Here is a 23,822-nt window from a genome sequence, read left to right on the forward strand (position 1 = left end):
GAGTGGCACACGATAAGCAGCATTGTCTCTCCATGTCTCCAGCTGATTTAAGGTTAGAAAACATCGACTTTCAGTGGGAGCAGCAGGTAAGGATCATTGCAGATACGTCACTAAATGTCTTTTTATCTGGTTGGCTTGGATCGCATTTATAAATTTCTGTGGAGTTTAAAGGAAGTTTGGCTTTTTTATGTAAATTTGACTGCTGCAAAAAGTGTAAAGCTCAATGATCAAAGATCATTAAACCAATGTGATGCACTGCAAAAACAATAAAAAAATAAGTGAAAATGTCTTAAATTAAGTGTATTTACTCTTAATTTGAGTAGGTAAATGAGATAGTGTGCCAATAGGATTGGTATTTTTACTCTTAAAATAAGATAATTAGATACCATGCACTTGAAATAAGACAATGCAATTGTGTTTTCTCCTATTTTAAGTGTAAATTGTCTTGTTCCGTTGGCAAAATTTCTTTTTTATCTCCTCATCCAAGAACAAATGCACTTATTTTAAGAAAAAATGACTCATCTAGATTTAGATTTTTTCCAGTCACTGTTAAGATTATTAATGAAACATGCAGGAAATGTCATAACTACCCTAAAACTTTCTTTCTAGTCGAGTCTAAGTTATTCAAACTGACTGTCAAAGCGTTTACTTTTGTTGCATTTTAACCCTGAAAGCATTTTAATTTTACCCTATTTAATGTTTAATCTCAGAGGAAAATGAGTGGCTCCTATTAAATGTCCCGTTCAGCTGCAGTCAGTCCAGGTTAATAAAAACGTGTTTGACTTAAAGGGTTTACTGATTGCTCTTAATGCCCTGCTGAATGTAAACCTTTGACCGTAGATGATAAGTTAGTCCAGAGGTCACAGATTAGTGGACCGCGGTCCGGATCCGGAACCACCTGCTGGCTAATCCGGACCCAACGTGATTTAAATCATTTATAAATTACCGCATGTTGTCCGACGGTGGTGTCTAACTTCACTTGTGCCGCTTCTCCTGTTAATACGGTAAAGCCCTCCGGAGCGTCCGGCTCCAGGCTGCACGTGATCCAAATATATAGATGTGGTGATATAATGTATGACAGTCAAGCAAAGTTTTATAAGTGAAAAACAATAAATACATTGAAACAATAAATGGTGATTAATCAATTGTTTAAATAATCGTCAACTAATAATCGATTAATCATTAACTGGAGCATAGAAACTCAAAAACACGCATTTAGCTGACAGAGCGACTCGCATAGAGCAGGAATTTTAACAATATTTTAAAGAAATTTATAAAGATTTTGCATTTAAGATTTAAAAGAAAGAAATAAATAATTCTCATCAGTCAGTTTGGTCTCTGCAAAATTCCTCAAGTGGAAAACCTTTTAGTTTAACCGGGTTTGATTTAGTAAAAAGAATCTTTTGTTGTCCGATTATTAATTGATTAATTGAAAAAAATCATCAAGAGATTAATCGATTTACAAAATGATCGTTAGCTGCAGCCCCAAAATTAAATAACTAAATTAAGTTTAAGAGTAGAAGCAGCGAACTGGATGTTTTCTTTATTCCAGAGTTCAATCATTATGATCAACCTGAATTAGATTTAGTCATAAAATCACAAAAAAGTTTAGTCGGATGTTAACTGGAAAGCAGAGGTCACGGATTAGCGGCCCGCAGTCTGGATCCGGACCCAACTGATTTAAAACGTTTATAAATTACCGCATATTTTCCAACAACAGTGTCTAAATTCACTTGCGCCTCTTCTCCTGTTAATACGGTAAAGCCCTGGGGAGCGTCCGGCTCCAGGCTGCACGTGATCCAAATGAGCCAATGAGCTGTCAGTCTGGGTTGCTGCTGCTGCTACTTTTAGACCCAGCAGGCAAACCTATGGCAAGCCGGGCGATGGGAAAGAAGGAGAAGACCATGAGAAAAAGAGAGCAGAGAAAGTGTGGACTGCTGGAAGAACTGCGGTGAACTGGTGAAAGAAAAGTGAAATGGCGTGCTCAAAGATGACCCTGCACATTTAGAGGATGTTTGGCTCAACCTGCTGCTGTGAAGCAGGATTCTCCACCATGAACAGAATCAACAATAAATCTGGATCCAGGCTCAAAATGAGCTCCTTGATATGTGCTTGAGAATGGCTTAGTCTCCGGTTAAACCCAGGTTTAAAGCCTAAAGCCAACTGCCAACATTAAGACAGAAAAAAGAAAGAAAATAAACGACCAGTTCAAGTGTTTGAGAAAATATGGGAATCAGGAAATTGTCTATGTATCAAACTGAATGATTGTTGTTCTCTAGTTGAAAAAACACTTTAGATTTTAAATAGGAAAAAGTTTAAATTTTTATTTTTTATATCGTTTTAATTAAAAAGTCAATATATAACATGGATGCATAAAAACCTCATTTTATTTCAGTGTTAAATTCTGTTAAAGTAACGGATTATAATTAACCCTTTGAAGCCCAATCCAAGAATAAAACAAAACAGAAAATTACTTTTTTTTGGTTATTTGCCCTTTTAACAAAATATTTAAAAAGAAAAAACAGAAATACATTTTTGATATTAATAATTTATTACTATGCGATAAGTCAAGATTATTTTTTGTGTAGTCTTCTACTGGATGTTATCAGGTATATCTGATTGTGTACAATAGGATTTTCAGCAAAGTTTCTACCATTAAATTATGCAAAAGGTGTCAGATGCAAAACATTTCAGAAACCGTGTGTATCAAATATGATACATTTGGCATTACAGGGTTAAAAATGTCTCCTGACCTTTACTGGTTGATGATTTTCTTCATTCGCACCCTGCTGATTTTTAATTGTTTACCCCTGACTTTATGTTAATATCTTTGTGATAAAGTTGGAATAATGAGTGCTGGAAAGCTGTCACCTAAAACCGCCGCTGCTGTGGAAGATGAGGGCCACGATGAAGCTCAGAGGTGAGATCATGATCTCTTAATGTCTGTAACTCTGCTCTGAATGATCGGCACCATTCTGACTAAATTACAGCAGCTAATACTCAGAGCTACCTGTGTGTAAAACAGAACCTTTTTAGTCCTGTTTCTCTGACTGTGACTAACTGGATGTGCTCTCTTCATCCTCTGACATGGGAGCTGGCTCGGAGCTCGTCTGCCTGGCTGTGTGTTTCCTGGACGGGGCCGCCTGTGGAGCTGGTTGACAGTTGCCTTTTGTATCTATGCTTCTTTTTCTATGTCTGCTTCTGTCTCCTTGAACCCCAGTGGGCCTCAGCAGATGGCCGCTCACACTGAGCCTGGTTCTGCTGGAGGTTTCTTCCTGTTCAAAGGGAGTTTTTCCTCTCCACTGTCGCTACAAGCATGCTTAGTGTGAGGGATTGCTGAAGAGTCAATGAGTCGATGCAATCAGCTGGTTTTCCTTAGATAGAAAACTTTGAATCAATCTGACTGGATGATCTGGTGAACTGGAAAGATGACATGATGTGAATTGGAGCTATAGAAATAAACTGAATTGAATTGAAACTATTGGATCAAAGCTCTTGAACAAGTTTCCTTCAGTTTCATAGATGCTTAAATTGATGCAAAATAAACTTTCACTTTCTTTGACTCTTCTGTGTGTGAAAGTTTAGCAGTCAAAGAACCAAACATGTCTTGCAAACCCAAATTTACTTTTTTTTTGCTTTGAAGCTTCAAGCAGAAGCAGGAAAGAGAAAGTGTTGAAGCTGCACCAGAACCTGGATTTCAACCTCAAGGTGAAGCTTTGAAAAGTGAGAAATCTCTCAACCGACTAACCGAATTCAAATCGTCACCTTCGTTAGAAGCCCAGTAAGTTTCTGCATGTTTTCAGTTGAAGTTGTGTTTGTTAAACCTAATATTTTACTTTGTTATTTGTCTCATATGCAGTTTTCTTTATTCCTTTATCGTCCAAGTGATCATGTTTGGTAACTTTAGTATAAAAACACTTAGCATTAATTAAACAAGCAAAACCATGAGTTTAAACGCCTAGTTCCGCCTCTGTCTTGTATCTGCTGCAGGGGTGGATTTGGGAAATGTGGGGCCCTAAGCAAAGACATGTGGCTCTGAATTGAGAAGACAGAGATCCATTCTACAGATAGATAAATGATAATAGAATAGACATCCATTATTTGTTCTAGGTTTTGTCCCTCTCTTCTTGTCCCTTTTCTTCTTGTTTTCCTCTCTATGCTTCGTACTAAGCTCACTTAGCTGATTGCTCCTTCCTGTGTTTCCAAAAAGGAGACAGCAAAAGTAAACAACCCAGTCCTTCCAGTCGTGCAAAAATTTTTGGATCAGGCCGACTTTCAGCCGGATTGTGCGTCGTGTCGTGTGCAGGGTGTAACGAAGGGCGATCAGCCTCTAATGACCACCTCCTGATCAGGAATCATGCGTAGGGAAAAAATCACACATGTTTAAAAACCAGTCGGCCATCTTGGGCAAATCGCTCGGACATTTTGAATTGAAAAAGCTTCCTGGATGGGAAGAAAAACGTCCTAAAACTTGGAAACAAAGTCCAGTGGATTGATTTTTTAAACTTTTTTGGAAGGATTCTTTTTCTTCTTCTTCATCTCAGACGAAAACACAGCAGCATGCCAAGGGTGCGAGTGAAATGGAGTTCTTTCTGTAAAATTGACAGACTGAAGTAGCCATGTTTGCTCAGCTATGTCTTTGTCCGAATACGTCGTTGTCTTTTCTTTTTAGGGCTTTCAGCACAAAATTGCACAAATATCCAAGGCAGCGCGTTTCACTCTAATGAGCATCATATTCCTCTTCTACTCGTTTGGCTTCCAGATAGACGAGTCCGAGTAGCGCCATCTCACTGCGGAGCTGAGTGCGACATGGTTTTTGAGCAGGTAGATCGCATCAGAGCGTCGTGCCGCATAGCGTGAGAACATACATCATGAGCCGTGAACTTTTAAACCCTGTGGTTTCGTCGTACAGTGTGAGCTGTAGCTGCGTGCAACGATTGAAAAAATATGGTGTATACCCTAGGGATGCACGATATTGGGATTTTGGCCGATATCCGATATGCCGATATTTTAAAACTCATGTAGCCGATAACCGATATCGATACCGATGTTAAAGCTGGACAAAAATAAGTAGTCATTGAAAATAGCAGTTTTGTTATCCATTTCTGACACTTTGAAAAATAATATACTCAAATATATTTTCATATGCTGATATCAAATAGATTTTAAAAACGCAGTATCGATCTATTTTACTTTCAAAATCTGGTGAAATTTCATCGTTCTGTTACAAACTCTCGTGATATTTTGCAAATTCTTGTGAGATTTTGTTAGTAAAATAGATCGATACCGCGTCAATATATCAACATATAAAAATATGGCAACATTTGGTGAATTTTCGGGGGATTTCGTAGCATAACGATGACATATAGCAATATTTCATTAGTAAAAGAGATTGATATGGTGTTTTTAAATGGCAATATATCAGCATATGAAGATATTGGGATATTTTAATGGATCAATATTTTTTCCCTCATCTTTAGAAGTTTTTAAGTCTGTAAAAAATAAGTTTTTGAGGAAGAAGAAGAAGTAGTATTTTTTATTTTTTTTTAGACTTTAGAAACTCAGAAGCTGATCAAATATCGGGTTAAATATCGGTGGGGCGGCCGATGTCCGATATTCAGTTTTAAGGCCGATACCGATAGGGGGCCCATTATATCGTGCATCCCTAGTATACCCGCCTTTAATCATTACAATTACTGATTGGCTCATCATTGAGGACTTCTTAAGCGGTGGACTGTCACTACCTCGACGCCAGAGTGTTTGCCAGTTTTGGGAAGTCATCCTGAATTCTGGATGTTTGGCCTTCTCCCCCTGGAAGGATCGTTTGTGCTTCACACTGAGCAGGGGATTCATCACCACACGATCCGTTCAAATTCTCCAGGAAATCTAAGTGGCAGTCCGCCCCATTGCTCCTCAGGAAACAACCAAACCAAAGACCTGTCTGTCCTCCAACGAGCCCCTCAATCTCTGGAAAAACCCACACCAACTGGATTCTGGAAATAAACCTTTCTCCGTAATCGTCCGGTTCACCAGCTCTCCGAGTTTCCCCGAATCCAACCCTTTGAACTCCTTAATAAACCTGTTAAACTAAAAAAAATCATTACAATAGTGCCCCTGATGGCTAATTTTTACACTGTGTTCTTTTATCAATATAATTTATCATAAATTGAGCATATATGTGGTAGAGCAGGAAACTGATTAATGCCAGCTATAGGTTAAGGTAAAAAGAAAACATCTGAGTAATGAACCTTGTGGAATTCCCTTATTATATATTAAATTATCTTAAAAGATAACCGTACAAATAAGAGAAAGTGTCAGATATGTAAAATAAAATAACATTTCACTCTTATCCTTTTTGATTCTTTTTTTATTAAAGTAAATAAAAAACACATTACCTCAGGCATCCATCAGATGACTTGTAGCTTGGATGGGTTAAAAAACAACTTTTTTATTACAAAAAACGTCAACATATGTTTTTTTAAATATTTTTTCTGTGACTCTTACAGGATGTCTCCGGAAACACCCAGCTCTCCTCCACCCAGTTTTCGCACAATGAAAAAAAAATCTATGAAGGTTGAAAAACAGTTCAAAGACAGAGATCAGTCTGTAAATCTGAGGTAAATGGTTGATTTTATAAGAAAAGAGAGTCGTATTTTAAGAGAAGACCACATTTTTATTTTCTATCTGTGTTTTTTTTAGGATTGAATCTGCATTAAATCTTTTTTTTTTGTGTGTTAGTGTCGACCAGGAGGTCCAAGGTGAGGGCAGTGATCCCTCTGTCCTTCAGCATCAAAGAGAACTGGATGCAGTATTTAAGGTAAAGAAAAAAGAAAAACACTCAATAACAGCCTTCTTTAAATCTATTTAGGCAAAAGCTGGATTTAAGAAAGTTAAATTAGCTTCCAAGGTCTTCCAAGTCTTGATCTTGAAGCCATTCAGAACAATGTTGTGAAATTGGTCCCCATAGAAACACTAAGATAAAGGGTTCCACCCACCTGCGGACAGGTAAGCCTGACACGATTAAGACACGTGCTTCTGCAGACTAATGGATAATCACATTTAAAGAGACATTTTTGAAGTTTTTAATCAAAAATATGTTTAAAATATCCTATTTTTAGCCCTTTAACACTGAAACATGGTTTGATGAGCCAGGGGCGGACATAGGAAATGGGGCCCTAGGCAAGGACAGGCAGGGGGCCCTCTGTATTGAGAAGACGACACATAAAACCGACTCATTTGCAGATAGAGAAATTTGAATAGAATAGGCATACGTTATTCAGTGGCGGTTCTAGACTAAATGCATGCTGGCTAAAACATGCTGGCCCCCTCCCCCCGCCAGCATGTTTTCATGGGGGCCCAGAAAAGCATGAAATAAAAAAACAGGGCAAGGGATTCAAATATATTAAGAGAGCTGCATGCAGTGAAATTTCTATTCAATTAGGTTTAATTAAAATTCTATGTCTTAGGTAAATGTACATTCATAATTTAGGAATTTTACATATTTTTAAAGTTACCATTTTCTATAAAATCTGAATAAGAATTCAATAAAACTGAAAAATTCAGCTGTAAAAAATTTGAGTATTTTGTTTTGAAAAAAAACTTTTAACGGATGAAAACTGGGATCCTATCTCAGTACCACTGAAGCTATCACCTTATTGTTTTTAAATAATTAGCAAAACAGAATTTGTGAAGAAAAAAAGTGAAATAGGTCCTTTGGACCTATCAGTAACTATGTCTGTTCCAGCGCAGGTCATCATTAGAATTTCTCTTAGTTTTATGTCTTCAGTTCAGGGGCCATAACAGGGGCCAGGACGTGATCTGCAGGGGCACTGGCCCCCATTGGCCCCTCTCTAGAATCGCCCATGGTTCCACCCTTATTGCACTGGAGAAAAAAAAGGAAATCTAGATAAGTCATTTTTTCTTAAAAAAAGTGCATTTGTTCTCGGATTCAGGAGGTAAAAGAGACATTTTGCCAATGGAACAAGACAATTTACACTTAAAATTAGAAAACACAATTGGGGCCTGGTGCGGGCTGCGGGGGGGGTGGCGGACGTGGCTGGGCTGCTTTGGCATCGTCCGGTGGGGGGGCGGCGCGGTTCGCTCCGCTCTGGCTTTGTGCTGCCCCTCGGGCTGCTGGGGGGGGTGGTTGCGCCGGCTGCGGTCTGCTCCTCTTGCGGTTTTGCGCCGGGCGGCTTTTCTGCTCTCGGGCTGATTCTGTGCGCGGTGTGTTTCGTTGCGCGCTGTTGGCATCGGTCTTGGTGGGGTGGGGCTGCGCTTTTGGCCGGGGGGGCGTTTTGGGGGGGGTCCCGCGGCGCTCGTGGCCGGTTCGCGGCGGATGCGCATGGGCCCCGGCCGGGGGCGGGGCCGTCTTAGTGTTTTCCTGGGTGGTGCGGTCGCGGTGGGTGTTGCGGCCGGTCGCCGGGGCTTGGTGCGGGGGGGCGGGGCGTGTTTCGGTGCTCTGTGGGGCTGGGGCGTTTCGGTCGGCGCCGTGGGGGGGCTGGTGTTCGGCGCCCGGCCCTACTTCGGGGTGGCCGGCTGCCGGCGGGGCCCGCGGACTCGTCCCCGCGGCTCCCCGGGGCGCCGGCATGGCGGTGGCTGGGGGGCTTCCTCGTGGCTGTCTCTCCTCCTGCCTTGGTGGGGTCTGGTTTCCGGGGCTGGCCCCGCCTTGGTGCCTTCGCTTCTGGGGTCCCCTTGGGCGCCTGGGGCTTTGGGTCTCCCGGCGCTGGACTCAGTGCTCTGGGGGGTGTGCCTCTCCGGCTCTCCACAACCACTATTGAGCATTTTTTTCTATGGTTAAACTTTACATGCACAAGTTCACCCTCACAAACAACTACAGGTGCTAGGCTTCAGGTACTTAGAGATTCACTTCCAAACAGAAACCCCACATTCATATCTTCAGGTAACACAGAGTACATGTCAGACTTAATAATATTACTTTAGTGATAGTTTCAAGGTGTTTGCTTTATTGTATATCTCGTACCATGTTTTTTGGTTGTGCTTTTCTTTTTTTTTTTTTTTTTTTTTTTTTTTTCTCCATCTCATTACAGGTGTTGAAGCAGACTGAAAATGTTTTGTCATCGTCTCCTTCCTATCTCCTCTTTCTTTCATCTTTTGTCCTGTTTTTTTTCTTTTTCTTTTTCCTTCTTCTTCTTCTGTTTTTCTGCTCTACTTACATTGCAGTGTCCATATGAACTGTAAAACTCCCTGCATAATTATAATAAAGCAATTTATATACATGAAACAAGTGGAGCGGTATGGCAATTGCGATACCGCTACACTTGTGAAAGTAAAATCTGTTGGGCTCCTTTTGGCATCAAGACAATTATTCTTATTGCCACCTTGCCAGACAGGACACTGTAAAAAAAAAAAAAAAAAAAAAAAAAAAAAAAGAAAAAAAAAAGAAAAAAAAAGAAAACACACTTGCATTGTTTTATTTCAAGTACATATTATCTAATTATCTTATTTTAAGAGTAAAAATACTCATTCCATTGGCAAACTACCTCCTTTACCTACTTAAATTAAGAGTAAATACACTTAATTTAAGAAATGTTTCCTTATTTCTAGATCGTTTTTCCAGTGTGGATCCAGTGGATTTTTTTTTTTTTTTGGAATGACTACTACCTGGATAACTAAGAATCTTCGTCAGCACAGATTATACATATTAATCTATTATGTCTGTAATGAAAGAAACTCCTGAAGCAACTGGTTTGCCATGACTGTACCTCAGCAATTAACTCAAAGAAAAAGTTTCCTTTCTCTTATACATACAATCTCGTGATTTCCCAAAACAGATCTATATTTCAACATTTGTTTGTTTGATTAAAGAGATACTAAATGTGCCTTGATTTAACTAAAGATCAGAACCAAATGCAGAGAAACCATTACAGAGAGACCAGGGGAAAAGTTTTATTATCGAGGTTTATTGAGAAGCTTGTGGAGATTCCAGTGTTGCTCTGAACACTGCTCAACCGGAACTGAAATATGAGGGGAAGACACTGCGGTTAGTTCAGGTTCAGTGGGAATAATTGATTCTCGAACTTGAAGAGGAGAAATGGTTTGCAGACTCACGTTTCCAGAAAAGTGGTTGACTCTGTGACTCCAGTCGGTGTGGGGTGTTCCAGTGTTTGTCTTATTCTGTGGAGGGCGGAAAGGGTTTACCCAGAATGCGGTTGTTTGTAGGAGAACGGAGACACTGACTGCCACTCAGATTTCCTGCGCTACTTAAACAGACTGTGGTGCAGATGAATCCCTTGCTCAGTGAGAAACTCAAACGATGCCTTGGAGAAAAGTGGATCCAAACCTCCGGTTTGAATCCCTACCTTAGTTTGAGGCTTAGTTGATCCTTCCAGGGAGAGAAGGTCCGAAACGTCCAGTTTGCAGGATGACTTCCTGCCGAGAGGCAAAGACAAAAATAGCAAGATTAAAACTCAGGCAAACTTTGCTCAGTTGTTAATTATGTTAAGATAAATTATGCATGAAGGTTACGTTTCTTACTGCAATGAGAAATGTATGTAGCTACATCTTGCCTGTTTGTAAGAATTTACATCTTAAAAAGGAATAAAAACAAACTTGGACAACTTTTATTGTCAGTTTTTATACACACTGCAAAACGTTGAAATCTAGACAAGTAATTTTTTTTTAAAAAGGAGGTAAGTGGGACAGTGCCAATGGAGCAAGATACACTATATTGCCAAAAGTATTTGCTCACCCATCCAAATTATTGGAATCAGGTGTTCCAATCACTTCCATGGCCACAGGTGTATAAATTCAAGCACCTAGGCATGCAGACTGTTTTTACAAACATTTGTGAAAGAATGGGTCGCTCTCAGGAGCTCAGTGAATTCCAGCGTGGAACTGTGATAGGATGCCACCTGTGCAACAAATCCAGTCGTGAAATTTCCTCGCTCCTAAATATTCCACAGTCAACTGTCAGCTGTATTATAAGAAAATGGAAGTGTTTGGGAACGACAGCAACTCAGCCACGAAGTGGTAGGCCACGTAAACTGACGGAGCGGGGTCAGCGGATGCTGACGCGCATAGTGCGAAGAGGTCGCCAACTTTCTGCAGAGTCAATCACTACAGACCTCCAAACTTCATGTGGCCTTCAGATTAGCTCAAGAACAGTGCGCAGAGAGCTTCATGGAATGGGTTTCCATGGTCGAGCAGCTGCATCCAAGCCATACATCACCAAGTGCAATGCAAAGCGTCGGATGCGGTGGTGTAAAGCACGCCGCCACTGGACTCTAGAGCAGTGGAGACGCGTTCTCTGGAGTGACGAATCGCGCTTCTCCATCTGGCAATCTGATGGACGGGTCTGGGTTTGGCGGTTGCCAGGAGAACGGTACTTGTCTGACTGCATTGTGCCAAGTGTAAAGTTTGGTGGAGGGGGGATTATGGTGTGGGGTTGTTTTTCAGGAGCTGGGCTTGGCCCCTTAGTTCCAGTGAAAGGAACTCTGAATGCTTCAGCATACCAAGACATTTTGGACAATTCCATGCTCCCAACTTTGTGGGAACAGTTTGGAGCTGGCCCCTTCCTCTTCCAACATGACTGTGCACCAGTGCACAAAGCAAGGTCCATAAAGACATGGATGACAGAGTCTGGTGTGGATGAACTTGACTGGCCTGCACAGAGTCCTGACCTCAACCCGATAGAACACCTTTGGGATGAATTAGAGCGGAGACTGAGAGCCAGGCCTTCTCGTCCAACATCAGTGTGCGACCTCACAAATGCGCTTCTGGAAGAATGGTCAAAAATTCCCATAAACACACTCCTAAACCTTGTGGACAGCCTTCCCAGAAGAGTTGAAGCTGTTCTAGCTGCAAAGGGTGGACCGACGTCATATTGAACCCTATGGATTAGGAACGGGATGTCACTTAAGCTCATATGTGAGTCAAGGCAGGTGAGCAAATACTTTTGGCAATATAGTGTAGGTAATTCATCCTATTTACCTACGAAAAGTAAGTGTAAAAACAGTTAATCTAAGGATTTTTCATTTATTTCTAGATTTTTTCAGTGCACAGAGTGCAAACAAAAAGAAATTTAATTTAGTACAGCTTTCAAACAGTAAATGAACATTTCCATGAAGGGCAGCAGTAAACAAATGTGGTCAAATGTAAACCATGTAGGAGAAAAAACATGCTGCAAAAAAGTACATTGATATGAAAGTTCCGAGTATTAATATATATGGTGCAATTATGCAGTGTTTTTGGTTTGGTGTTATAAACGCCTTTTGGGTTTTATTCCGCCCGATGCTCCTGTTTAATATTTCATAGTGATGGTTTAACAGGGTCACGCGGGTCCTGGAAACTTGTTAAACCGTTGCAGGTGGTTTAACAGGTTTAAAAAACAACATTTACCTCATGATTTTAATCTGCTGATGCTTCAAAGATAAGAAACTGCTGAGGATTAAACTTCCCGAATAACACTTCCACTGGCGTGCCGTACTTCTATAATTCTCCTAATGGAGAATTATAGATGCCTAGTGTATTTAAAGACAAGTATTTTAAGTATTCCAAGTTTTAACGTGTGCATTTGTCTTTTGTTTCTTTTTATTGACCTGTGATTGGCTGAGCACCTGTCCTGGGTCTACCGCCACCTTTCCCCCAAAGACCACTACAGATTTGCACCATTAAGCAAAGCTCAATAAAAAAAATACAACTGCAGTTTAAAGATAGCTTCCTCATTCTGCTGTATTGTCAATGAAAATCATTTGATCATTTGTCGTTTCCAGCTCCTTGAGGAAAACCTTTGGACTTTCATGAAGGCTGAGCTGCAGAAGTTTCAGACGATTTTGAGCTGTGATTCCTCAGAGGCTTCAGAAAGTCAGAGGAAGAAGGAAGGCGTGAGGAGCACTGAAGACGAAGAGCAGGCGAAGCGTAGCAGCGACACATTTCTCAAACTTGCTCTGCAGTTTCTGAGAAGAATGAGGAAAGGTGATCTGGCTGATTGCCTTTGGAACAGTAAGAGCATCTGATTTCACAGTTTATATTTTATCAACTCCTTAAGCCCGGTATCTATTTATAGAAGTGGCCAAAACACAGTCACATGGTGTTTCATCCACACACCTTTCAAAATGGGGCTTTAAAAATTCTACATGTTTCCAAATAATTTTTTCACAAATACTTTTTGTTTCATAGCAGTGTAAACAAATAAAATTAGATTTAAAATGCTTGAGTTATAGTCAAGATGTGGATCTACACATTTCTACAAAGTTTCATGGGATTTTGCAGTGTTTATGTTGGAAAGAATTTTGGCGAGGCTAAATTCTTTTAAATTTGTTTTGTTTAATCAGACATGGTGACATTTAAAATAGTGGTTCCACCTGGAAAATATTCCCCAATGCCTTTCTGTCATACAAATACAAACAATCGGATTTCCAATTTATACTTCGGGAGCTTTACTTGCTTTAATTCACATACACTGCAAGAACATTCTGCAAATTAGTAAAAATGTCTTAAAATAAGTGTTTTTAACCTTAATTTAAGCAGGAAAGTAAGATGATTTCCCAATGGAATGAGCTTTTTTACCCTTAAAATAAGATAATTAGATAATATGCACTTGAAATAAGAGACTGCGGTTGTTTTTTAATTTATTTTACATGTAAATCTTCTTATTTCATTGGCAAAGTGTCTCACTTACTGGCTCAATTTAAGGAAAAATCCTCTTATTTTAAGAAATAATTACTAACTTAATTAATATTTTGTATTGATTTAATATTGATTAATATTTTTGCAGTTTATGTAATTTCATGCGGAACTTGCAAAAAAATGAAATCTAAATAAGTAATTTCTTCTTAAAATAAGTGCATTTTTTCTTGAATTAAGGATTTAAGTGAGACACTTTGCCAATGGAACAAGACAATTTACACTTAAAATAAGAAAAAACAATTGCATTGTCTTATTTCAAGTGCATTTTATCTAGATACCTTATTTAAAGAGTAAAAATACTAATTCCATTGGCAAATCATCTTATTTACCTGCTCAAATTAAGGGTAAATACCTTTAATTTAAGAAATTTTTTACTCATTTAGAGATCATTTTTGCAGTGTAAGACCCTTAGGGCTTAATGGGTTAAATATGTCTGCAACAGAACCATATTCTGTCTGTTTATAAATTAAATTCTATAGACGTTCGATTAATCTTGTTGACTTTTTTTTATATTTTAGGAAGTCGTGCGACTAAATGTTCAGAAAACCTAAAATCTAACTTGAGACAAAGGTTCTGCTGTGTGTTTGAGGGGCTCGCCAAAGCAGGAAATCCAACCCTCCTGAACCAGATCTATACAGAGCTCTACATCACAGAGGGGGGGGCGGGAGAGGTCAACCAAGAACACGAGATCAGACAAATTGAAGCGGCGTCAAGGAAGCAACATATCGAAGAAAAGCCGATCAGACAGGAAGACATCTTTAAAGCCTCCTCTGATGCGGAGAAGCCCGTCAGAACAGTGATGACCAAGGGCGTGGCCGGCATCGGGAAAACATTCTTAACGCAGAAGTTCACTCTGGACTGGGCTCAAAACAAAACCAACCAAGACATCCAGTTCATCTTCCCCTTCTCCTTCAGAGAGCTGAATGTGCTGAAAGACAAAAAGTTCAGTTTGGTTGAACTGGTCCATCGTTTCTTTAACGAATCCAAACAAGCTAAACTCTGCAGGTTGGAGGAATTCCAGGTTCTGTTCATCTTCGACGGCCTGGATGAGTGTCGGCTTCCTCTGGACTTCCACAACAACGAGATCCTGACTGATGTGACGGAGTCCACCTCCATGGATGTCCTGCTGACAAACCTCATCGTGGGAAAGCTGCTTCCCTCCGCTCTCATTTGGATCACCACGCGACCCGCGGCGGCCAATCAGATCCCGCCTGCGTGTGTCGACGTGGTAACGGATGTGAAAGGGTTCACCGATGCACAGAAGGAGGAGTACTTCAGGAAGAGATTTATGGATCAGAAGCAGGCCAGCAGGGTCATCTCCCACATCCAGTCATCCCAAAGCCTCCTGGTGATGTGCCACATCCCCGTGTTCTGCTGGATCAACGCCACTGTTCTAGAAAATGTGTTAAAAACAGGGCAGGGAAGAGAGCTGCCCAAGAACCTGACTGAATTATACATCCACTTCCTGCTCGTTCATACCAAAGTCAAGCAGGTGAAGTATGACGGCGGAGCGGAGGCCGATCTAATCTGGAGTCCAGAGAGCAAGAAGATGATCGAGTCTTTGGGGAAATTGGCTTTTGACCAGTTGCAGAGAGGAAATCTGATCTTCTATGAATCCGATCTGACAGGTTCCGGCATCGATATCAGGACGGCCACGGTTTATTCCGGAGTCTTCACCCAGGTCTTTAAAGAGGAAAGAGGGATTTACCAAGAAAAGCTGTTCTGCTTCATCCATCTGAGTGTTCAGGAGTTCCTGGCTGCTCTCCACATCCATCTGACCTTCGTTAACTCTGGAGTCAACCTGCTAGATGACAAAAAAGGAACACAAAGAGTATCTAAAGTCTTTAAAAACAAACCTTATCCTAAGAAACTTTACCAGACTGCTGTGGACAAAGCTTTACAGAGTCCAAACGGTCACCTGGACTTAGTCCTTCGTATCCTCCTGGGTCTTTCTCTGCCGTCCAATCAAAGGCTTCTTCGGGGCCTGCAGACTCAAATGACAAACGCCTCACAAACCAATCAGGAAACGGCCGAATATATCAAGAAGAAGATCGACGACAGCCAGTCTGCAGAGAAAAGCATCAATCTGTTCCACTGTCTGAATGAGCTGAACGATCACTCTCTGGTGGAGGAGATCCAGCAGTACCTGAGATCGGGAAGTCTCCGCACACGAAAACTGTCTTCGGCCCAGTGGTCAGCTTTGGTCTTCATCTTACTGTCATCAAAAGAAGATCTTGACGTCTTTGAGCTAAAGAAATACTCTGCTTCAGAGGAGACTCTCCTGATGATGCTACCGGTGGTCAAAGCCTCCAACAAAGCTCTGTAGGTGGAAGGAATAATACCATCAGATATAACCATCCTCTCTGTAATCTATGGCCTTTTTATTAGTTGTGGTCTCAACTGTTTTTTCAGCCTGAATGACTGCAACCTCTCTGAGAAAAGCTGGGAAGCTTTGTCATCAGTCCTTAGTTCCCAGGCTTGTTGTCTGAGGGAATTGGACCTGAGCAACAACAACCTGGAGGATGAAGGAGTGAAAGCTTTGTCCGCTGGCTTGACGAGTCTGAAGTCGCTACGGTATGATGCATGTGGTCGCCAGGGCAAAACATGAAATTATTCACATAATTCCTAAAATATTTCACCGTCGCTTTTGTTTTCCAGGTTAGCTGACTGTGACCTGACCCAGAGGAGCTGTGAGACTCTTTCCTCTGTTCTTAGCTCAAAGAGCTCCAGGCTCAACCGTCTGAGTCTGAATTACAACAACCTGCAGGATGCAGGATTGCAGCAGCTTTCCAATGGTTTGAAGAGTCCATACTGTAAACTTCAAACTGTTAGGTAAGTTGAGTCACATCGAGCAATCGTTTCAGTCATTATGTAGACTACAAATCCATGAAATCGTAGGGAAATGGACGTTTCAACCGTAGCATTTCTGAATTCTCCCGAGTGGCGGGATTGTTGTAGCCTGACGTAGTCCTACTCAGTTCTAGGCAGAATATGAGTCTGATGCTGCTCCATAGAGCTGTGATTATGGGGCGTGTTTTGAACGAACCAGGAAAAAAAATGCCTCTGCACTCAATTGGATAGACCTACAACGGAGCAACGGAGTGCGTGACGTATGTTAAGCAACGCATAGTTGTTAACAAAAATCAAAGCGTGCAGTTGCATGCCTAGAATAAGAAGATGAGCCTTGATGGCGTTTCTCTGTTCCTCTTTTAAAATTAATTTGCTGTAGATATCTTCTAGAACAGACCTAATAGCAGAATCTACTCACCTCAACTCTCCAGCGGAAGCCATTGTTGTTGTCACCCAAGCGCGCTTTGGTCACATGGTTGATTACGTTACTGTTGATCATCTGTCCATCATCGTATAAAGCCCGCCCTGACAATTTCATTGGCCCGCCAGATATTGTGCGAGCATACTCGCGCTACTATTGAGCAATGCCAGACCGAACTTCCCGACCTCAAATGTTGTGGGCGGGACTAAGTTCGGAATGGCACCCAGGCTAGGATTGTTGTGGCGGAAGGTTTGAGCAAGTTGGGTTGTGGCCGGCGTCTTGGAAGCATCTTGTTAACCAGTTAGCAACTTATTGCTAGCAGGTTCCCAATGGGAAATTCCATTGGGACCAAGTAGCACTAAATTGGTGACTTAGAAACGACACTGTCAAGGAACGCTATGGACAGCGGAAACATGCAAGAGGAGGAGAGTTTAGTGTCGGAGGTCGTGGATGAGTCTCGTCCGTCATCCATTTTTTATTTAGAGGAGGAAAGCGGGGACGAAGATGTTGTGGAAGAGGACGCCAGGGCGGCAGAAGCTTGGTTTGGTGTAGAAGGCTTCCAGCCGTACATGTTTGAGCCCTTGCCTCGCAACGCTCCCAGTTCTGTTAGCTCTACGCCTGCCGAAGACACAGACGTCCATCCCCGTGAACACTGGGACGCAACTCAATGGGAGAGGAAAGGATTCTGGTTTCAACCGTTGCGTATATTAGCTGCGACAGATGAATCAAGATGCTATGACCGGAAACATTTGATTGACAGATGACCGTTGATATATGATTGGCCGAATTTAGTTGTACGTGCTGACGTATTATTTACTGGACTGTATAAGATGAATAACAATTTCCTAAATTCTTGAGTACATTTATATACATGTTTAAGCCAGAATGATTTGACATTTAAATAAGACTTTCCTACAACTTAGATTAAAGGTCAGAAAATACCTTCTTAAAATTGGAGTGAGCGTGAATATCCTCCTGTGCGGGGAGCTGGAGTTGCGTGGCCCTCTGCTCCGCCCACACGCACTGGTCCATACGGGTGTAAGGGTTAGATTGTGTGAATGCGACTGGATGGATGTGAATTTGTCTTTGCCTACTTGTTAGGTTTTTGTGTAGATTGAAAATAATTCAGATCTCCAAATGATGCTTTTCAGTTTGGCTGGATGTAACCTCTCAGAGCAAAGCTGTGAAGCTCTGGTCTCGGTTCTCAGTTCTCCTTCCTGCTGCCTTCGCTCTCTGGACATGAGCAACAACAACAACCTGGGAGATTCAGGAGTGAAGCTGCTCTCTGTTGGACTGGAAAATGAACACTGCCAGATGGAGACAATTGGGTTGGTTTCTATTTTCTTACTGAGACTTTTTCCACCTTAAACGGAGACTGTTGGGCTCATTGTTCTACTATAGCTCATTCTTTAGGTACTCCATAAGCTTTAGATTAGGACTCAACTTTCTCCATGCTCAACTTTATCTTGCTGCAACCATGGAAGAGAACAACTTAACCAAATCTATTGATTTGTTGGTGTAAATCAATAATTTTGCCAAAATAGTGCATTTTAGAAGAGAAAAAGTATGCAATGAAAAGATCAGCTGTTTACCGTCTGTTCAGTTGACCCAGCATTGAGTTAAAGGTGCTGAAGGAGATCTTGGAAAAACGGTTGCTGGCTGTATTTTTGAATATACACAACCGTGCCTCTCCCTTCAGACCACCCCTCGAAACCACGCCTTCAAAACACATGAACGCGCATGCTGTCCGTTTCCAAGACTGAGAACCAAAAAAGCCGAGAGCGAGTGCTGGTGACACGAGCTTACAACAACATAACGCTAACCCTGAAATCCCACATACTCCGTCAGCGCTCCGCTCCGCCCGCTGCGCTCCAGACCGCCTGCGCAAAGCAAAGCCTACAGCCGCCGCTGTGGTCCCATCCGCTACGCTCTGAGTTCCTTGGAGATCGTAGAGAGCATGCGCGAGATGAACCAGGGTTTCCGCGGATCATTAAAAATAATAACAATTCATTCATTTTTTCTTTAAATCAAGGCCTTAATTGGCACTAAAATTATTTAAATATGTTTATCGAAGTATTCATAATTCTTTAATAAAAAATGCTTATAAAAACAATTTCGTCCGATATATTATATCGCTATTAATTTGCGTGGAACTGATCATAAAGCCGTATGTTCGGAAAGGAAGCTCGAGGCGGAGAAAAAGCTAGAGGATATATATATACGTATATATGTGTGTGTGTGTGTGTGTGTGTGTGTTTACATACAGGAGTCATGGAACTCTGCTTGCAGCTCCTTCATATTTCATGTACACTAATAACTTGTGTACATGGTTCTTGTTGATGGCATTAAAATCATTTCTAATAGCATTAAAATAGCATTAAATTGGAGTCACTCATTCCTGTATGAACCCTGTGAGCGCTTAATTTAATATGCCATATTAAAAAAATCCCACCATCATCCAGCATATGTTCAGTTTCTGCCCAAATATATAAATATATATTTGTAGATTTTTGTAACGGGGATAAGGATAATTCAAAACTGCTTTTTTTTAATGAACTTGTTCTCTACTCCCAAACTCAGCATCTCTTTTCATTCCTGTAATAAGAAGTTTCTTTTGAATGGATTTGATTAAAGTTTAAGTCCCTCGGTATAAAATAAATATTTTGATGGGGATGAGAAATCTGCTTCCTCGTTGGGGAATAACCAATAGTTTGGATCCAATCATTTAAATAAACGGTGTTAGTTTTGCTGCTGCTATATTTTAATTTGACGAACCGGAATTTGTCGATGTTCTTTTTCCTGTTTGGTGCGATTGCAATTGCGGATCTTGACCTGGCCGGACCGGAGCGGAGCAAAAAAATGGCTCGGCTCCGTAATTTGTCGGTGACGGACGGAGACGTGCGGAGAAGTAGCGGTGGATGTGGAACAGCTCTCATAGATTTCCATGAACGACAAGCGCTCTGCACGACGTACGTCAGCGGGGCGGAGCGGAGCGGAGTGCTGACGGAGTATGTGGAATCTGGGGGTAAGTTCACACCTAAAGCAGAAGGGGCAGTGATAGGAGCTATTTACACTGAAAAGTCAATGGTTGATGAGCATCACTAGCCTCGTGAGACCATCCTGATCTTCTAAGATTTCCCAACTTAATTTTTTTTATCTTGATCCAAGTTAGGCCGTCCTAGGATGTGTTGTTGATTTAATGCTTTGATATTCTAGACTTTGTGGATGCCAGCTGTCAGAAAGCTGCTGTAAATATCTGTCAGCGGTGCTCAGCTCCCAGTCCTCCAAGCTAAGAGAGCTGGACCTGAGTAACAACAATCTGAGAGATTCAGGAGTGCAGCAGCTGTCCTCTGGCCTGGGGAGTCCTCACTGCAAGCTGGAAACTCTCAGGTCTGGTTAAACCCATCAGGACCAGTTCTGTTTTGGTTGCTTCATAGTCAGTAAGTCACTAACCTGTGGTTTTGGTTTAACTCCAGGTTGTCAGGCTGCCTGGTTACAGGGAAAGGTTGCAGTTATCTGGCCTCAGCCTTGAGCTCCAACCCGTCCCATCTGAGAGAACTGGACCTGAGCTACAACCATCCAGGACTTTTGGGGAAGCAGATGCTGTCCTCTGATCAGAAGCTGTCGCCCTGGAAACTGACCACTCTCAGGTACAAAGATAAGACTCTTTTTAATTACATCTAGCTCTGCTATTGTGAAACGTTCCCTCTAAAAACCAAATCCTGAAGACTTTTAGGAAGTTATAATAATGAGCAAGATAGATCCTAATGCTGCCAATGGGGCCCGGTCTCATTAGACTTTATAAGACATAGCTTTGGTGCAAATTAAGGCTTTTTTAACATATGTTTGTAGACAGTAAAACATAATATAAAATCTGATTTAGATATCAGGTATTATATCCTTGAAAACTGAACAATCTACTGTAGAAAATATAAAAAAAATCATAACTTTATAGGTGACATCATCCACGCAGTGATTTTATGGTGGTTCTATTTTCTCTGCAGGTTGGATCATGGTGGAGAGGAAAGGTTAAAACCTGATGTGAGGAAGTGTAAGTTTCAAACGGTTTACTTAGTTTGTCTCTTAATAGAAAGCAAGGTGCTGTGGGAAAAAAGTATTCAACTATAGATGCCAGTTAAATGAAAAGTCCGATCAGTAAGGAATAATCAGACACAATGAAAGTGCAAGAATAATCAAGACTCTGTCAAGGGGGGAAGACCCAAATCAGGGATGCCTAAAGTTCCTCAGGGGCCGCTGCCCTGCAGGATTTATAGGTTTCCTTCCTTTAGCACAGCTGATTCTGATGATTGCAGTTCAGCAAAAGCATTTTAATCAGATATAAATGTAGAGAAACCTCTAAAGTCTGCAGGACCGTGGCCCTCGAGGACCGACTCTGGAGATGCCTGACCTAAATGCAGAGATGAGTGAGTAAGAAATTAGTTCTTGTATGTTTAATGATGAAAAAATGAGGCAAACATCCAAAAACACAAAAAATATTGAAAACTTAAAACCAGCAAATATCAAGGAAACTCACGTGGTGATCCAGGGACGAGGAAGCACCTAATAATCAACAAGGAACCAGCAAACATTGACTGAACCTGAGGCGTTTAAAGAGAGACTGAACAAAGACCAGGCTAATCAGCAGATTGGGAGCAGGTGTGGATGGAAGCGACCAGAAGGGAGCTAGGGGAAATTAAACAGCCACAAGGGGGCAACAGAGAGCAACCAAAGACTGCTTAAACATAAGATGGAAAATAAACCAAAAGATCAACAAAACAGAATAACTGATAACTGAAAACCAAAAACTCAGAGCCTCAAAAGGGGAAAACCATAAAACTCTCCTGTTTTCTTTTTTTTTTTGCTTTGTTTTTAAATAATAAATAATAATCAAATATTTGTCCTTCATTTTTGTAGCATTTTTAAGCTGTAGTTTACAATCTATAGCAGGTGGTTCTACACGTCAATACATCAGGTGGTTTCTGAAAGTTACAGGTTCGTTAAAATTACTCCTACTAAAATTATACAGAAATGTACGGAGCCCCTAAAGGGACATGGAGGGGAAAAAAAGAACTTTTGCGAGATCCCGCAATACTTTTGCAAGATCTCGCAAAAGTATTGCGGGATCTCACGAAAGTATTGTGGAATCTCGCAAAAGTATTGCGAGATCTCGCAAAAAATAAACTTTTGCGACATCCCGCAAAAGTATTGCGGGATGTCGCAAAAGTTTATCCCTTTAGGGGCTCAGTAGAAATGTACTGATTGTAGAATTAGTACTTTTAAATCCATGTACTTTCAAATACATAACAGTTTTCAGAAGTGATTACTTTAACTTGAGTAGAAGTTTCACTGAGTAACTTTTACTTCTAGTTGAGTAAGATTTGACTATGAGTATCCAAACCTCACCCCAAGTACTATAGTCGAGTACTTCGTCCAACTAGGTATACCGATGTAAATCAATATATAAAATCGGAAATGAATAGGAATCTAAATTTTCCGACCAAACAAGGAAAGGTTTTATTGTGTACTTTCCAACTCCAATAAGTTTCCTACTTCTTTTAAATTCAACTAAAATTCTAATTCTATTACAAGTATAAGTATTTAAAGGACCCTGATTTTCTTCTTTTTTTATCAGATTTCTGTGAACTTGAAGTGGACATGAATTCAGTCAACAGAAAACTCAGACTTTCTGACAACGACTCCAGGTTTAGCATGGGGGAAGAGGAGCAGCCGTACCCGGATCATCCTCACAGATTCCAGCAGTGCTGGCAGCTGATGTGTAGAAACGCAGTGACTGGTCGCTGTTACTGGGAGGTGGAGTGGAAGGGAGGAGTTCTCATCTCGCTGAGCTACAAAGGAATCGGGCGAAGAGGAAACAGAGAGGACTGCAGATTTGGGAGGAACGATCAGTCCTGGGCTCTGGAGTGCTCTGATGTCTTTGGTTTGTCTGCCTGGCATGTTAACAGAGAAACCAACATCCCTCCTCTTTCTAAAAGCCAGAGAATCGGAGTGTTTTTGGACTTCCTCGCAGGAACTCTCTCCTTCTACTGCGCCTCCTCCGAGACGCTGGTTCACCTCCACACCTTCAGCACCACCTTCACTGAACCCGTTTATCCCGGCTTTGGTTTGTGGACTGGAGCATCAGTGTCTTTGTGTTCAGCAGATTCAAGCAAACCCACAGCTTAACGCTGCCCCACTGTAAATATGACAGCAATACAATCAATAACATAAAAAAAGTTGATTTAACATCTAAAATATACACTTATTAAACAAATGAAACTTCTTTTCTGTGTGAACAGTTAAACTTCTCTAAGTAAAACATGTTTAAGCTAAATCATGTGTCCCTTCCTATGTTCATCCATCCTACTGTCAAACGCTCCACTGCTGTGACCTCTGCTCCATTGCTGGTTAAACTCCAACAATTTAGCCACAATTTTAGCATCAAACTGAATGAAATCAACATAGCAGCATAAGTCTGACAAGATAGTCAGATAACCCTAAAATGTTGAATTATTATTTAATCATTTTTCTATATATAGTGCCATGAACCTTGATGCAATAGCTTATTATTTCCACTAGATGGTGCAAAAAGATTAAAGCATCTTAACTGCCGCTTAGAGTCAAAACATTAAATCTGAACATATGTGAAAACTTCCTGATTCCATTTCTTCTTAAATTTACATTTAATACATAAATGCACATAAACTTAATTCTTAAAGCTGTACAGACGTTGTTAGTAAATTGAAATTTTCCAAATCTGTCTGTAAAATAGGCCTGAATTCACTCTGAATGCTTTTTGGATGCATTCCTGCATCAGTGGAGGATATCAGCCTGTGGTTCTGCTGAGGTCTTCATGAAGTCCAGGTTCCTTTGATAGCAACCTTCAGCTTCTCTGTGTTTCAGCTCT

At 41.0% G+C, this 23,822-nt stretch overlaps 1 protein-coding gene across 1 annotated transcript; it reads left to right on the forward strand.

Moving 5' to 3' along the window:
- On the forward strand, positions 1-23,220 carry LOC119773672 (NACHT, LRR and PYD domains-containing protein 3-like). The gene is made up of 14 exons (XM_038270775.1): positions 1-86; positions 2,842-2,920; positions 3,644-3,781; positions 6,507-6,617; positions 6,739-6,817; positions 12,732-12,960; positions 14,166-15,969; positions 16,060-16,221; positions 16,306-16,479; positions 18,070-18,246; positions 20,135-20,308; positions 20,395-20,568; positions 20,923-20,969; positions 22,551-23,220. The coding sequence occupies exons 2-14, from the start codon at positions 2,850-2,852 to the stop codon at positions 23,099-23,101; spliced, it is 3,891 nt and encodes a 1,296-aa protein (XP_038126703.1). The 5' UTR covers positions 1-86; positions 2,842-2,849; the 3' UTR covers positions 23,102-23,220.
- The last annotated feature ends 602 nt before the right edge of the window (positions 23,221-23,822 follow it).

The sequence above is a fragment of the Cyprinodon tularosa genome, unplaced genomic scaffold (assembly GCF_016077235.1).
Source record: "Cyprinodon tularosa strain WSP-4 unplaced genomic scaffold, ASM1607723v1 ctg777, whole genome shotgun sequence".
Taxonomy (NCBI): Eukaryota; Metazoa; Chordata; class Actinopteri; order Cyprinodontiformes; family Cyprinodontidae; genus Cyprinodon; species Cyprinodon tularosa.

Coding starts and splice junctions, on each gene's coding strand:
- LOC119773672 (XM_038270775.1), top strand. CDS start 2,850: ATGAGTGCTGGAAAGCTGTCACCTAAAACCGCCGCTGCTGTGGAAGAT. Junction 3,782..6,506: donor TCACCTTCGTTAGAAGCCCA/GTAAGTTTCTGC, acceptor TGACTCTTACAG/GATGTCTCCGGAAACACCCA. Junction 12,961..14,165: donor GGCTGATTGCCTTTGGAACA/GTAAGAGCATCT, acceptor TTTATATTTTAG/GAAGTCGTGCGACTAAATGT.